Genomic DNA, 17625 nt, shown 5'->3' on the forward strand with positions numbered 1-17625 from the left:
TGTGTGAATATTGAAATGTTACTGTATTAGAAAAACTTTTTAATATTTATTTTAGATTTTTAGAAGATGGGCGAAGTTGTAAAACTGACTATCAACTTTTGGATTATTAAATCTATCTATACAAATAATGTAAGGCTGAAGAGTAGGTTTCAATGCGCAAATCTCAAAAATTACTGGAACGATTTCATAATTCTCCACCTTTCAAAATTTACGTGATCCCTAAAATTATACCTACCTATGTATGGTGTACCAAGCTGGGGCAGACCGCTATGCTAGTATATAATAAATAGAAAATAACTTTAATATCCACAACGTCTAATTGAACTACATACTTTTTGAACATTTTCTTCATGTTTAACATGAAAGAAGAAACTGAATAAACAATAAACATTCTAGAAGCATTACATAAAACATTTAACAGACTTAATACAAATAAATTTGCCTCCAAAAAGATTCCATTTAATGTAGTAATTAAGTTAGTACGATAAAATCTTTCCGTTGGAAAATATTTACTGAACTATTTCAAAGCTTTTCTATCTGTAAGCACTCCAAAATATTGACAAACATGCTACATTCAATATGTACATAGGATTGGATAAATACAAATAACAATAATTTTATTCGTAAGTTCATAAAGAAATTATTTTTGAAGTAGATGTTATGTCACATTGAAGTTGTGGTTTTTATATATAAAAAAATATTTTGATTAAGTTAAATAGAGGTAATAACTTGCTTTCTAACTGCATGTAAACATCGAATTTAAATTGAAATATAAAAACAAAAATCATTTTGATTAATTCGTCAATACTATAGTTAATTTACATGTCATTCATATCTTTTGATAGTAATCACCATTTCATTAATATTGTCAAAGAGTGACTTCGAAAAATAAACAAAAATATGATTAATTTATGTCAACTAGGTTTTTCCAGATAGGAAAAATGTTTATTCTGAATTTGTCAGTGATTTTCGTGGAAGCAGGCTATAGTAATTCAATATAAAACAACTGTAGTAGTAATTTTGCATTGTCACTAGTAATTTGTATTTACATTAAAACAAAAACTAATTATTTTATAGAATTTTCTAGTATTTTGTTCAATATGCGGGTACATGATAAGTCGATGGTAGAGAGTGAGATGCACGCATGTCTTCGCCACACCATGAGGCTGTCGCGATGGGCTGGAGTGTTTTGTGTGTCTGGCTTGGACAAATCTACATTCCGTGAATTACGGTATTTTTTGTAAATTCCTATTATTTTAAAGATCATCCTATCCAGCATTTAAATGTTTGTGTCTATTAACGCCTGATTTGGTGAAAGTTTTTTTTTTATGAAATAATATTTATATAGATTATTATAGACTATACTAATATTATTTCATAAAAAAACACTATACTTTAGAGTGTTATAATATAACCTTCAGAAACTGATATTAGAAGATAATAATGAAATGAAAGAATTTGAAGCCACGGGTAAAGAATCGATTTTATTTTACATTTCAATGCCGTTTTATATAAAAACTATTGGTACGATTTTATGATAAAAACTAAAATTAGTTAACTCAAGTTTTTAACGGATAAAATAACATTTCCAAGATAAAGCTTGGTAAAATTCTTTTAAAGTTCTGTACTGTTCTTATCTTAACGTGAAATTAAGATTGAAATTAATCTTTATTTACAGATGCAATGTGAAGTCGGTTTATTTCATAATGAATATAATTTCGCTCATAGTTCAGTTTATTCTAATGGTGACTTGTATGGATCGTATGACATATAAGTTCAATGTTAATTTTATTAGTAAGTATTTTAAATGGTAATAATGGTCATTTTATATTCTTATTTTTATTTATACAATTCTTAATATTTTTAAAGATAAAAGATTATGTACACTACTTGAAAATGTGTCTTGAAGCTCTTAGAAATTAAGAAATTTTCATTTTGAATTTAAATGGTAAATTTGAAAATATGTTATGACGATTCAAAAGTGCTTCTAGAAGAAGTCTAATTTAATAAATACTTTTTTGAGTTTGAGTTTGAGTTTGGAATAGGTTCGGAGTACAAAAAGCTCAAATTAACTGAAAAATAAGATCTTGCGTCAGCTTTATGCAAGCCGCGGGTTTCACCAAGTATATGAATGCAGTTTCACAGAATTTAAAATTTTGTTTTCAATGGCTCAAGACCGTTTTGTGTAGTGCGGACATTTGCAATGTCAACTGCACAGTATTAACCGTATTGACTTTTGAGGTAGTCTTGAGTTTTCAAGCAATTTCCTGGCTTTCCACCTATTGTACTCTTATAGCATTTAAATGATAGTTTTTACAATAGTTACTTCGGTTATAAGAAGTAATTCGTGGCAAGCTCGAAATTTGGGCATATGAATGTGACACCATCCGCGTCATGCTCATAAAATTGATACTTGACCAGACTTCATTTTAAAGTTGGTTTAACAGTAGCCACACAAACACATGTACAAGTGTCGTAGTATAAATTTAATAAAATATTTTTAAATACACAAATCTATTTAAGTGTCTTTTTCCTTTCATTTACCTTAGTAAGCGTAGGTACCACTAAAATGTACAATGTCTTTTCACCTTCATATATTTATTTTCTCTGCATATCTTTCTAGCAATGTTTATGTTCTATCTAACGACGACTCTAACTACGTCATTTCTATTAAAACTCGCGTGGGATTGGCCGAAATTAATAAAGAAAACTACGACAATTGAACAATGCTTTGCACCGATTCGTACTACGAGGAATAATCCTCGCAAATTTTTGGCTGTTTCGTGCTTTGTCACAGTTATGGCTATAGGTAAGATGTTATAGTTACAGTTATAAATAAATAATACGCGTTTGATTTTTTTTAAGAAAGGAAGCGTATGGTATTTTAAAATATAAGCAGTTAGAGATTTATCTTTTGGTGTGTCTTTGTTATAAATGAGAAACCATTCAAATGCAAGTTCAAAATATTGAACAAGTAAAGTAACAAATTATTCAGTGCATTGTATTCATTGTGTGATATAATCAACAAATCAACAAAATAGAATATGAATATAAATTAATGATAAAATACAAATACTTCAATAGTCACCGTTTGCAATAGTAATAGAAATATTTTCGCAAGTGCATTCGACAAAGCGGTTTCAATAAGATCCTCTAGCCATAGTTTTCAGGGAACTTTTATTTCATTTTTCTGATCCTTCCCTTATCTCCTTTCTGCAGCCTTCAGGCAATAGTCCCTCATTCACCCTACATACCTTGATTTTGAAACAGAATTCGCAGTAGAAATGACAGGTTGACTTTTAAATATCGATAAAATATAGGATTTGCTTATTTAAGAAGTTTTGTAAGGATTGTATACTTTCTATTTCTTGCATAGTAATATGTACCTAATAAATATTGATAAGTAATTAGTATTCACTTCTAATTCGATAGTTTTTAATCGAGTTATGTGTACGCTCTACCTTGCGGAAAATATAGTTATTCTCACTAGCTTATTTAAATAATTACCTAATTATTTAAATGAGTTATTTAATACTTAATGGTTATCTTTTTTAAGGTTACTTTTTTGTTTTCAGTTGAACATGCTCTTTGCGTGAATTTTAGAATTCAGCACATAATGATTTGTCTAGGGGAGACCAGAGTTGATGCTAAATTGTTACAAAAATATATTTCTGAAACATTGTCACTTATATTCCAATATACTGCACCAGATTTGTGGAAGACTATTCTGTATGAGGTGAATCATTTGAACTAGTTTTATATATATGTTTAGTAAATATATGAAAGAATAAACTTTAAGTGACATATCACACTAGCGGATTGCGAGCGGTTTCAAAGCGGAGCGGGTGCGCAACGAATACGTTGCGGTTGCGCAGCGAATTCGTTGCGGACGCGTGGCAGATGCGCAACGTTTACGTCGCAGTCATGTACACTCATTAACAAAATGGAATCCGTGCTGGTTGTTACTTATAACTTGTGATAGTATAATAATTATGAGATCATTATTTTTTACGAGTTTCATAACATGTTAATGTTTAGGGTATTGTTTTATCTATTAAATCTTGGTCGAAATGCAATCAGATAACTTAATTGCTCATTAAGAAAGTTCATTAGTGAAATAAATGTTAAAGCTCCTTAACTAAAACAGGGCTATCTTATTATTAGATAAATAGCAGTGAATAGAAAATTTTATCAAGCAACCAGCAACTCACTATCACTTTGCTCATAATTAGGTTCACAAAATCTCTTTATAACATACGTTGCTATGGGAGAGATTATACTGGTCAGTTGTTACATACTTTTGGAATGTATGGTACATTCTAAAAGTCCTAGTAATTCAATTTTATAGCACCTTTTTTTAACAACTCCAGTTGTTATTACATCTTTAGTTAACTGTTAAGTAAGTGCATTTCCACAGTACGGTTAAAAAATTGAGTGCTACAGAAACGATGGAAATATTGAATGGAAGTTAGGCAAGGCGGAAGGGCTGGCTTTTGTGCGAGAGTATACAAAATGACGCGTCCGCAACGAATTCGCTGCGCAACCGCGGCGTGTTCGTTGCGCGCCCGCAACGTATTCGTTGCGCACCCGCTCCGCTTTGAAACCGCTCGCAATCCGCTAGTGTGATATGGCACTAAGAGAAACTCTGAGCTCTCACTAAAGTTAGTCAACTAATTAAATTTTTTTGACATAATAATTATATGTTTATGGAATATATTCAGCCATAAAGTAGTATGTACTAGTAAGTTATGAGTAATTATTATATTATTTCTATTTACTACACCGTACGAAATATGATCTAAAGTCGAACTACCTATAATTAAAAGGAAGACTAAAAAGTTATATCGAAGTTAAAATACACCTACAAATAAACTTAAGGAATATCAACAAAATAATTGTAAAAATTCAAAATATTCATATTTTCAGATATTCGATTTCCAAGCGAGTTTTGTGTGGAATTTCACGGACGTTATAACAATGTGTGCGAGCATGTACCTCTCGTCTCACTTCAGAGATCTCAATGGCTATATTGAGAAGGAAACCAAGCGGGTAACATTTTTATGGCATAAAACTTTTTATAAAAATATCACTGAGTTTCTTGCTGATTAAATGTAAACAATTATACATAATACTTATAAAAATCAAGTGAATACGTCGCTCTGTTTTGCCGTGAAAGACATATAAACACACAAACATACTTTCGTATTCATAATGTTAATAAGGATGTCATTCTTATTTTATGTAATTACGTCACTGCTCGTAGACGCACAAGCATACCTACTTGAGAATTAATTAAGAAATAAATCATACATACATATTACAGTATATTTATTAATAACAACAGTAAAGTTAGTAGCAACCGTATATCAAAATTCAAATACATTATTTGCTCATTCTTATTGAACCTGAAATAGACATTAGATATTTCTAACAAGCGTGTGTTATGTATACCCATAATATGTATTTGCTTATCATTATTCGAATAAGAAGCATGTTCTTATTATGTTCTCATAATAATGAGGAAAAAGGCTCGAGAAAATTCTCTTGGTATTGGCTGGATATTATTTACTACAGTTACTCAGAAATTTGGAATATATCAAGACTAGAAACTTCTTATTTTATGTTGATGATAACATCACAGTATGTTTAAAAAAATTAAATTCCAAACACACTACTCTACAACTATAACATTCATTAATGTACTTTTGTGTGTGTTTTCATTGTAATAACAGCTCATGTATCTTCAATATTTACTACTAGAACTTAAATCAAAACCATATTTGTATAGGAGCTGCCGGATATCACGTAACCTTTGGTTATAGATTAAGGTGTTTGTAAATATGGTATAACTAAATAAATAAAAAAGTTATATACCTACCCTTAATATTATAGAATAACATTGTGTGTTCTAAATGTGGTTCAAAACGAGACAATTTACATAAATACTGCTATTTAGTGAAGCTTATATTTTAATCTACTTAATATTAAGAAATATCATACGATCATTAATAATTATTATGGTACCTACTAAGGTTTGACGCGTAATAAGGAGTCTTTGTTTCTTTGAACGTGTTAACATTATTAATTTTGATATGAATAATAATTTGTCATTAATACAAGTACTTAAATAAACTAAAAACAAATAAAATTAAAAAATCGAAGGGTATTTTATACTAATATCGATATTTGCTTTGCTTGTTATTTAATCTTATTTTAATTTTTTTTCAGGGATCCCCAAATTGGGCACAGATACGTATACATTACTCGTATTTAGTGAAGTTGGTGAATGTGGTTGACTCAAAGCTGTGTTACCTGATTCTTCTGTCTTATTTCTCCAACGTTTACTACATTTGTAACCAGATGTTTTTTGCTACTAAGTATGTTCTTTTAGGATTTATTTATCATATTGCAAATAAAGAGATTTAAAAGGTGGACATGTTATTGAACAACGTATCTTCGTTTATGAATAGGACTGTCTGATTTATGTAAAACTAGCTTACCGCCCGCAGCTTCGCCCGCTTTGTCTAAAACCTAATAAATTATATACTAAAACCTTCCTCTTAAATCACTCTATCTATTAAAAAAAGCCGCAAAATCCGTTGTGTAGTTTTAAAGATTTAAGCGTACAAAGGGACATAGGGAAATAGGGACAGAGAAAGCGACTTTGTTTTATACTATGTTGATGATATGCATATGAAATTTAGTTTTGATTATTACATAGATATTGGGTATGTCAAATATTATTTTTGTGGTATTTTGCTTTCAGTCGTTTCGTCACATTGGCAGATAGTGCTTGTAAGCAAGAGGCAATAATAAGGTAAGTAATAAGTATACATATTTGATATTAACAAGTATTGTAAGTATGAGAACGATATTACATTGCAAGTAGGTAGGTATAGAAGGTTTCATTCGTGAAGAAATTTGAAATTTTTACGTCTAAATAATATTCACATGTGTAAAGATATTTCCTAAATTATAAATTAAACGAATATTATCAATTGTGACACAGTATTTTTGAAAATAATATTTTTATATCCCGATTAACTTCGTGGTGTCAATTCTAATAAATATTTATCTATATAATTATTTGATGCGCTTTGACACAGTGGTACAGCGTTAGAGGCGTGACAGACAGACGAACAGAATTTTTAATTTTAAACAAACTTTTTCTATATACGTATTTCATTGTAAAACCTTTTCCAGGACGATCAATAGCAAAGCATACAAGATATACTATTTATACTCATTCTTCTTCCTATTGCATCGATTCTTCATGATGTCAACTTTTGCTGTGAACGTTAATATAGAAGCTCTTAAACCTATAAAAGCATTGCGTGATGTGCCTTCAGAAGAATACAATGTGGAGGTTAGTTCATACAATTTAACTTGGCTTCACTTGGCCTAGTAAGTGCGGATCAAGGTTAAAGCGCATCACACACGGTGAAGATAATGTAAAATATATCTTATCTTAGAGCATATTTCCGATTATCGCTCGCCATACAAATCCTATGAGCCATAACACACGACAAAGATAATTTTACCTTCAATATCTTAAAATACCAAGCGATAAGCCATCTATAGGCCGGGAGATACTGACACAAAATTTCGGGTCATTTGTGATAGGATGGCGGTTCTACAGGGGTCTTAGTACGCAATGACAAAAAGAAAAATGATGGTCAGAACGCTGATACCGGATACCTTAAGATACTGTTGTATTTTATATTAGAGAATCTTAACATAAAATATTATAGTACTTATCTTCACCGTGTGTGATGCGCTTTATTCTTGTGTTAAATAGGTTCCTAACTATGGAAAGTACCATTTGAAGTTCTTAGTTCATCTTACGGGTGTAATTTCTGAATTAAATAATAAATATATCTAATACGTAGGGTTCACCGCTTGCTGTGAATATCCCGTTTCGACAATTTTTGACGTAAATTTACATACCATACATTATACATTTACATTTTAACTGACAGATAAATTAAAAAGAAACAGATCCTTATTCTAAGGGCCGATTTTTCAATGCTTGGATAAAACTTATTCGTCGAATAATGTATAAAACTACCATTTTAAAAACGTATTCTAATTGCCCGTATTTGACAGTTTACGTGACATTTTAATATTATCGTGTAATACTTTATTGGACGGATAAGTTTTATCCAAGCATTTTAAAAATCGGCTCTAATTGTAGGCAGAAAAAAATCTAACGTATTAATTTTGTTTCTTTAACGTTATACGGTATGCAAAATAAGATAAGTAAACATTGTGCAATAATAATCTATACAATACGCAATCAAAGCTCAATGCTCTCTTCTCTTTTATAATGGACAGAGTTGATTTATTCCTGTGTACCTTTGATTGATAGCAATTTTGTTCAGTGACTGATAGTTCAAAGGCAATCAAAGGAATCGCTTAATGGGTACACAGGAAGTGTAACGCGTAGCTACCCAGGGCCATTGAGCTTACAGGGGCCCTCGAGCCTAGGGCCCCTTCGAGTCAAAGCAGAAAATCTTGATTGAACTGAACTTTCGTGTACTTAGTTTTATAACAGTCAAATGAGATTATTTTAAAGACAAAAAAAAATACGAGGAATTTTTTATATTTATTTTTACTAACTCGTAGCTCTATTTTTTATTTACCACTGGGCCCTTGTTACCTGGCTACGCCACTGTATAATCCGAAACAGACGATCAACGAGTAAAAGTGTGTCAGTGACAGAGCTGAGCAGATTGGAGTCACAGAGCGTTATGTGGTTACAATTTGAGAGAAAGAATAATTTATTAAGGACTAAATCTAGTAGGACATGGTTGGCATGGCCGCCTAGGTTTTGGTGCATTGTTGAATACAATAAAATTGATATCAATTATCATATTGTTGTTAATATTTCTAACTATAATACACTCTGTAGTGACTTATTTTAATAGTGGAAAAACTTATTTTAGAATTTGTATTCATCCCTTGGGTTTTGAATGAATTTTAGCACGTTATGTTAAAACTATGTTGTTCTAATAATATAAAAACAATAATTTCTAAGTACGAATACAATTAGTTAATTATTAAAAATCAATCTTAAAAATCTGTTTTTAGTAACTCTTAATATTTCATTAGCCTATAAAAACAGTTTTAAATTAAAACAAAAACCAACATTCAAACGTGATAGCATAATTTCTTAGGTCTATTTTTATCTGACCCATTATTAATTTGTTCAGACTTCAGATAAAATCATTTAAATTATAATCCCAAACAGGTGCAAAGATTCATCCACCAACTTCGACATTCAATTACGGCATTGAGCGGCGTCTTTTTCTACATCACAAAGGGAATGATATTAAATGTAAGTATAGCCTCCTAAGGACCAATGGCCTCATATAAGGACATAAACACCATCACCATTACAACCCAAAGCACCAAAAAGTTTTAACTAAATTACCAACCACCGTCCTCATCCGATGACAAAATCGAAAATTCGAAATATCTTAAAAAATACCGCGCTTTTCTGCCTATGATCACTGTGTAACGCGATTGGCTGAATTGAACTATTAGGTTTGGTAGGTAAATGGGTTATCCAATCACAGAATTTTAAAATACTTTAGTTCAAGTTTTTCCAATGGCTGGTCAACGTAACAGAGGTAAGTTAAATCGTTAATTATCATATTAATCTCTCACTTGATTTTCATTTGGTATTGAAAAATAAATAGTAAAAACAGTACAGGAACGTATTTTAATTAAATTTAACGAAACAATTCATATTGTATTTTTTAAATTCACGTATAATTTTTATGTGATCATGTGAGAACATTGGTCGTTACTTACAACATTATTTTCATTTTTTTTGTACTCAGTTGAAGACATTGGTAGTCAATGACTATAAAACATTTAATTAGTTAATAATTTATTTTGTTGTTTTACAGTAATTTTGAGTATAATTGTCCTGTTTTATGATTATAATTTATTTAAACTGTCAACAGGAATTACTATTGCAATCAAAATAAACAGTTATCTTCCTTATTTTTTCAGTTATTCGTGACGATAATATTATCATCGATTTCCTAGCCGACTGACGGAGATTTTATTCCTAGTGATGAAGACTTAGGAGACCCACCATTTGTTTCCAAATCGATTTTTAGTTAGCTCATTGATATTTCAAGTTCCTAATATTGTACTTCCAATGTTTTTATTTCTTTTTTTAACATATGTTCCGATAGTTTAGATATTTTATTACCTAATATGTAGTAAACTTACACATTTAGAATTTAAGAAAAACTGTTTTTAATTCTTTTGTATACTTTTTAGAGGTTATTGTATGATCTCATATGTTATAACATAAGTAAATAAAAAAATCTACAAGTAAAACCTAATTTTAATAAAAAAATTTTTGGATTCACTTAGGTCTGATGTGATCACATGGGAACAAAATAAATCGAGTTTTTTTTTCAGAAATGTATTCTATAAGCTATATTTTACACAGATAAAAAATCCCACAAGTAAATTTTAACTCTAACAATAAAAAAAACAAAAAAATACCATTGGGTGGCAGGGCTGTTGTATTTTTATGTACTCAGGTGAGAACAATGGGTGGTAATGCAGAATAGGATTTTTTTAGCTTGGTCCTTAGGAGGGTATGTCTTAAGAACTTCTTTTGAGTTTGAAATTTGAAGGAAACACTTTTGCTGAAGTATTTTTGAAGTTCTAAAACATATAAAACGGTTGAATGTTGATTACGTTAGAAGTAGGAAAAGTTTTCCCGTTGAATTTGGTTTAAAGTTAACTTGAGCTCGCGAGTTGGTGCATCAAAGATTTATGATATATTTTCTAACAGAGAAAAAAGTTCAAGGTAATAATTGAACTATTTTACTGAGTTTTCATAGCAATGACGAATAATGTCAGATAAAGCGGCAAGGATAATTATATAAACAGACAGACTTATGGCAGTATAGTTATGTGTCTTTTATATGTATAAAATACATTTATTATGTGAATGTTTTAAGATTTAACGCTGTACAAAAATGGTTACTGCAACAATATTATTGAAATAACTTATATCAGTCTTCGGTATTTATCCGGGACGTAAGGGTCACCAAGAATGATTAAATTAATAATAAAATATCAGCGTACATCTTTGGTATTTGGGTTTTTATAAAAGTCTGTCCTCTTCCTTATTACAGTAGGTAGGTATTGAGTCCTGCGTTCGATTTCTTCTGTGGTCTTATAAAAAATTGCTTCTGGCAGGTCATAAAAGGCTGGTCTTCTTATCCGTGGAAAATTATCAGGAAAATTGATGTTAAATGCATCTGCCTCTTACCCCACAAGGGTCCATAGACTTACTTATTTATGTCCATGTTAAGAATTAATACAAAATTGCATGTATTTATTTTACAGGTAATCGGCACGATAATTACCTACGAGTTGGTTTTGCTGCAGTTCAGCCGTCAAAAAACAGTAGCATGGACGGATAGACATAATCATACTTCCTATTTTTATGCATTCTAGTATATTGTGTGTGTGTGTGTGTGTGTGTGTGTTATTTCGATGTGTTAATAAATGTCTTAGAAACTTCTTCGTTATTTAATTTTTTCCCGTGTATCCTGGTAGAGAATTTAAAGAATAGCTACTTTTAATAATATTGTTGATTAATATGATACATACTGATATAATATACATAATATAAAATTAGTACATATTATTAATAAAAAATGCACACCCCTAGAACACCCCTAGAAACCGACACATTTTAAAAGAACTAATATATTCGTAGGTACAGAAGCCAAAGATTAACGTGTATGAGAACTGCATTCTTTCATTTCTTTTTATTTTGCTTTATACCTGAAAAACTCTGCACTTTAAAACAAATGCCGTATCAAAATTTTTTCCCAAAAACCTTCGAAACTTTCACATATAAAAGTGAACAAAGAAATGCAACACAATACACAGAAAGGAACATAAAATGTTTGTGACAATGTAGTTAGTTCTAGCATCTCTGGAGATCGCTTGTTTAATGTTTTAACTTGAGAAACTGCAGTAAATGGAGGTAATGACTATTTAATCTATGAACGAATTTGTCTTCATGACATCTATCTTGGATTTCATTGAGCAGTAATTATACTTTTACATTGAGAGCAAGACCAACAGTTCTATGTGTAAGCTAGCTGAGTCACACGGTTTCGACCACCTAAATGGTTTTTTCTTTTAATCCTAAAGTTCCTAATAATTATGAAATATCACACCGCGCGGCTTTTGGTTGCCGGCGGTATTTTTGTTGTAGTTGTTTTTTCTAATCATAAAAGATATGGTTGTATGCACGTTGTATGTTTTGTTACGGTTTACGGTTTAAGACATTTATTTCTCAAAAAGATTACATTTGAATCACTTACAGAGAAATAATAATATAAATTATAAAATTTTTTGCTCGCTTAACGTTGTACGTAGTAAGTAGTTTGTTAACACAAATAGAATACATCCAACAAGAATAACAAAAAAGATTTGTTGATTATTTTAAATAGAAAATGTATAGTAATGAAGATCTATAAATAAATAAAATGACTTTATAATTTATTTGTGTACTTTTTCTTGTTTTAAAAATGGTATACCCTTGTAAACTACGCGACCTCACATTTCACTATAAGATACGCGATAAAATATTTATCAGGATTGCATGTTTTACTTATAAATATTGTATTTAGAATATGGATGTTATTCATATAAATAAAAACTTAAATGAACATGTGTACATTAAATAAAATAACACATCAACATTTACAAAGTTAACTTTCCCGAATAAATTATTCATTTGAACATGTTAAAGTAATTTAGTCGAAGTTTAACCAATAATTTGTAAACAATTCGAAAATGATTTTATGTCTATTATTAACATTAAGGACGCGTTTACGAATCTGACAAAAATACGCAGTTTTTCGGTGCATTTTGCGGCGAAATAGTACAAAACCAAATTTAACTAATAATTACCATAAATAGATTACTCCTTAATCTTTAAATGGTACTATATTTTAAGTCGAAAATTTTGGTTTATAATATTGAAAAAAATAATTTCCGTTGCCTCTTCACCCAAAATTGACAATATCGTGCTGAATAAACGAACATTTTTCTTGTATTTAATAAAACAAATTGATTTATTTAAAAATATTTTAAGTAAGTAGACATGTCTAACTCAAAAAGGTACTAGATAAAACTATCAAAATGTTACAAATAGGCTGAGAAAAAAATTAAAATCAAATCTTATTTTTTCACATATTTAGCTGTAACGCGTGATACTTATTGCATTGAAATAAGGGTTATTTTATTTGTCACTACCTTGAATTATTGCAACACAATTTGTAATGAAATATTTTAGTAATTTAGTCTGCGCTCAGCCGCCGTTGTGAGTAGACACTGTGACGCTTGTAAGCAGCTCCTCGTTTACGAAAAGATCACTGTACGAATACAAAATATTTCACCTAATAAACTTGATCCTTCACGCATTTATTTTATTTATAGATTTTATACTTATGGGATAATAAATTTCATATTTAGTTTCTGACTTGATGGAGTGACCTGAACGTGTACTTCGAAGACTGCTACTGGATCTAATAAACGATTAGAGCTAGGTATGCCGAGTTTGGGCTCGTTTTGTTAGTTACGTTGAGACCTTACCTCCGGACTTGATGGAGTGACCTGAAGGTGTACTTCGAAGACGGCTACTGGAACTAATAGACGAGTAGAGCTAGGTATGCCGAGTTTGGGCTCGTTTTGTTAGTTATGTTGAGACCTTACCTCCGGACTTGATGGAGTGACCTGAAGGTGTACTTCGAAGACGGCTACTGGAACTAATAAACGATTAGAGCTAGGTATGCCGAGTTTGGGCTCGTTTTGTTAGTTATGTTGAGACCTTACCTCCGGACTTGATGGAGTGACCTGAAGGTGTACTTCGAAGACGGCTACTGGAACTAATAGACGAGTAGAGCTAGGTATGCCGAGTTTGGGCTCGTTTTGTTAGTTATGTTGAGACCTTACCTCCGGACTTGATGGAGTGACCTGAAGGTGTACTTCGAAGACGGCTACTGGAACTAATAGACGAGTAGAGCTAGGTATGCCGAGTTTGGGCTCGTTTTGTTAGTTACGTTGAGACCTTACCTCCGGACTTGATGGAGTGACCTGAAGGTGTACTTCGAAGACGGCTACTGGAACTAATAGACGAGTAGAGCTAGGTATGCCGAGTTTGGGCTCGTTTTGTTAGTTACGTTGAGACCTTTCCTCCGGACTTGATGGAGTGACCTGAAGGTGTACTTCGAAGACGGCTACTGGAACTAATAGACGAGTAGAGCTAAGTATGCCGAGTTTGGGCTCGTTTTGTTAGTTACGTTGAGACCTTACCTCCGGACTTGATGGAGTGACCTGAAGGTGTACTTCGAAGACGGCTACTGGAACTAATAGACGAGTAGAGCTAGGTATGCCGAGTTTGGGCTCGTTTTGTTAGTTACGTTGAGACCTTACCTCCGGACTTGATGGAGTGACCTGAAGGTGTACTTCGAAGACGGCTACTGAAACTAATAGACGAGTAGAGCTAGGTATGCCGAGTTAAATGAGCCTAAACTCGGCATACCTAGCTCTACTCGTCTATTAGTTCCAGTAGCCGTCTTCGAAGTACACCTTCAGGTCACTCCATCAAGTCCGGAGGTAAGGTCTCAACGTAACTAACAAAACGAGCCCAAACTCGGCATACCTAGCTCTACTCGTCTATTAGTTCCAGTAGCCGTCTTCGAAGTACACCTTCAGGTCACTCCATCAAGTCCGGAGGTAAGGTCTCAACGTAACTAACAAAACGAGCCCAAACTCGGCATACCTAGCTCTACTCGTCTATTAGTTCCAGTGGCCGTCTTCGAAGTACACCTTCAGGTCACTCCATCAAGTCCGGAGGTAAGGTCTCAACATAACTAACAAAATGAGCCCAAACTTGGTACACGTAGCTCTAATCATCTATTAGTTCCAGTAGCCGTCTTCGAAGTACACTTTGGCAAGTACTTGTTTACCAATCAATCACTGTCCAATGAAATTAGGTAAATGGTATCTACTTTTGTGACCATTCAACGTTACAAACAAATCAAAGTAAATTTAAAAAAAAAAAACATGGCAATAAAAATAAGTTCAATTATCAAGTCGTGTCAGTTTAGTCATAATTTCGTCGTTTCTCGCATTTCGCTGTGTGTGTGAGCCGTGCACGTGTAGTAGTAAGACTCAAAACGTAAAATTGATGCGCGTCAATTTGTATATTCGTCCTTAAGGACGCGTTTACGAATCTGACAAAAATACGCAGTTTTTCGGTGCATTTTGCGGCGAAATAGTACAAAACCAAATTTAACTAATAATTACCATAAATAGATTACTCCTTAATCTTTAAATGGTACTATATTTTAAGTCGAAAATTTTGGTTTATAATATTGAAAAAAATAATTTCCGTTGCCTCTTCACCCAAAATTGACAATATCGTGCTGAATAAACGAACATTTTTCTTGTATTTAATAAAACAAATTGATTTATTTAAAAATATTTTAAGTAAGTAGACATGTCTAACTCAAAAAGGTACTAGATAAAACTATCAAAATGTTACAAATAGGCTGAGAAAAAAATTAAAATCAAATCTTATTTTTTCACATATTTAGCTGTAACGCGTGATACTTATTGCATTGAAATAAGGGTTATTTTATTTGTCACTACCTTGAATTATTGCAACACAATTTGTAATGAAATATTTTAGTAATTTAGTCTGCGCTCAGCCGCCGTTGTGAGTAGACACTGTGACGCTTGTAAGCAGCTCCTCGTTTACGAAAAGATCACTGTACGAATACAAAATATTTCACCTAATAAACTTGATCCTTCACGCATTTATTTTATTTATAGATTTTATACTTATGGGATAATAAATTTCATATTTAGTTTCTGACTTGATGGAGTGACCTGAACGTGTACTTCGAAGACTGCTACTGGATCTAATAAACGATTAGAGCTAGGTATGCCGAGTTTGGGCTCGTTTTGTTAGTTACGTTGAGACCTTACCTCCGGACTTGATGGAGTGACCTGAAGGTGTACTTCGAAGACGGCTACTGGAACTAATAGACGAGTAGAGCTAGGTATGCCGAGTTTGGGCTCGTTTTGTTAGTTATGTTGAGACCTTACCTCCGGACTTGATGGAGTGACCTGAAGGTGTACTTCGAAGACGGCTACTGGAACTAATAAACGATTAGAGCTAGGTATGCCGAGTTTGGGCTCGTTTTGTTAGTTATGTTGAGACCTTACCTCCGGACTTGATGGAGTGACCTGAAGGTGTACTTCGAAGACGGCTACTGGAACTAATAGACGAGTAGAGCTAGGTATGCCGAGTTTGGGCTCGTTTTGTTAGTTATGTTGAGACCTTACCTCCGGACTTGATGGAGTGACCTGAAGGTGTACTTCGAAGACGGCTACTGGAACTAATAGACGAGTAGAGCTAGGTATGCCGAGTTTGGGCTCGTTTTGTTAGTTACGTTGAGACCTTACCTCCGGACTTGATGGAGTGACCTGAAGGTGTACTTCGAAGACGGCTACTGGAACTAATAGACGAGTAGAGCTAGGTATGCCGAGTTTGGGCTCGTTTTGTTAGTTACGTTGAGACCTTTCCTCCGGACTTGATGGAGTGACCTGAAGGTGTACTTCGAAGACGGCTACTGGAACTAATAGACGAGTAGAGCTAAGTATGCCGAGTTTGGGCTCGTTTTGTTAGTTACGTTGAGACCTTACCTCCGGACTTGATGGAGTGACCTGAAGGTGTACTTCGAAGACGGCTACTGGAACTAATAGACGAGTAGAGCTAGGTATGCCGAGTTTGGGCTCGTTTTGTTAGTTACGTTGAGACCTTACCTCCGGACTTGATGGAGTGACCTGAAGGTGTACTTCGAAGACGGCTACTGAAACTAATAGACGAGTAGAGCTAGGTATGCCGAGTTAAATGAGCCTAAACTCGGCATACCTAGCTCTACTCGTCTATTAGTTCCAGTAGCCGTCTTCGAAGTACACCTTCAGGTCACTCCATCAAGTCCGGAGGTAAGGTCTCAACGTAACTAACAAAACGAGCCCAAACTCGGCATACCTAGCTCTACTCGTCTATTAGTTCCAGTAGCCGTCTTCGAAGTACACCTTCAGGTCACTCCATCAAGTCCGGAGGTAAGGTCTCAACGTAACTAACAAAACGAGCCCAAACTCGGCATACCTAGCTCTACTCGTCTATTAGTTCCAGTGGCCGTCTTCGAAGTACACCTTCAGGTCACTCCATCAAGTCCGGAGGTAAGGTCTCAACATAACTAACAAAATGAGCCCAAACTTGGTACACGTAGCTCTAATCATCTATTAGTTCCAGTAGCCGTCTTCGAAGTACACTTTGGCAAGTACTTGTTTACCAATCAATCACTGTCCAATGAAATTAGGTAAATGGTATCTACTTTTGTGACCATTCAACGTTACAAACAAATCAAAGTAAATTTAAAAAAAAAAAACATGGCAATAAAAATAAGTTCAATTATCAAGTCGTGTCAGTTTAGTCATAATTTCGTCGTTTCTCGCATTTCGCTGTGTGTGTGAGCCGTGCACGTGTAGTAG

The 17625-nt window shown here is 33.0% G+C and overlaps 1 protein-coding gene across 1 annotated transcript; it reads left to right on the forward strand.

The window, feature by feature from the left end:
* Positions 1-1100: 1100 nt before the first annotated feature.
* On the forward strand, positions 1101-11493 carry LOC149489995 (gustatory receptor for sugar taste 64e-like). Its single transcript, XM_089715035.1, has 9 exons — positions 1101-1231; positions 1679-1794; positions 2618-2809; positions 3576-3736; positions 4879-5049; positions 6229-6377; positions 7216-7366; positions 9251-9337; positions 11383-11493. Exons 1-9 carry the CDS (start codon positions 1101-1103, stop codon positions 11491-11493), a joined length of 1269 nt encoding a protein of 422 aa, XP_089571161.1.
* The last annotated feature ends 6132 nt before the right edge of the window (positions 11494-17625 follow it).

This window comes from Colias philodice, chromosome 3 (assembly GCF_061535455.1).
Source record: "Colias philodice isolate Cphi_HAF_F1 chromosome 3, ilColPhil1 Martin Lab GWU primary, whole genome shotgun sequence".
Taxonomy (NCBI): Eukaryota; Metazoa; Arthropoda; class Insecta; order Lepidoptera; family Pieridae; genus Colias; species Colias philodice.

Coding starts and splice junctions, on each gene's coding strand:
- LOC149489995 (XM_089715035.1), top strand. CDS start 1,101: ATGCGGGTACATGATAAGTCGATGGTAGAGAGTGAGATGCACGCATGT. Junction 2,810..3,575: donor TGTCACAGTTATGGCTATAG/GTAAGATGTTAT, acceptor TTTTGTTTTCAG/TTGAACATGCTCTTTGCGTG. Junction 7,367..9,250: donor CAGAAGAATACAATGTGGAG/GTTAGTTCATAC, acceptor AATCCCAAACAG/GTGCAAAGATTCATCCACCA.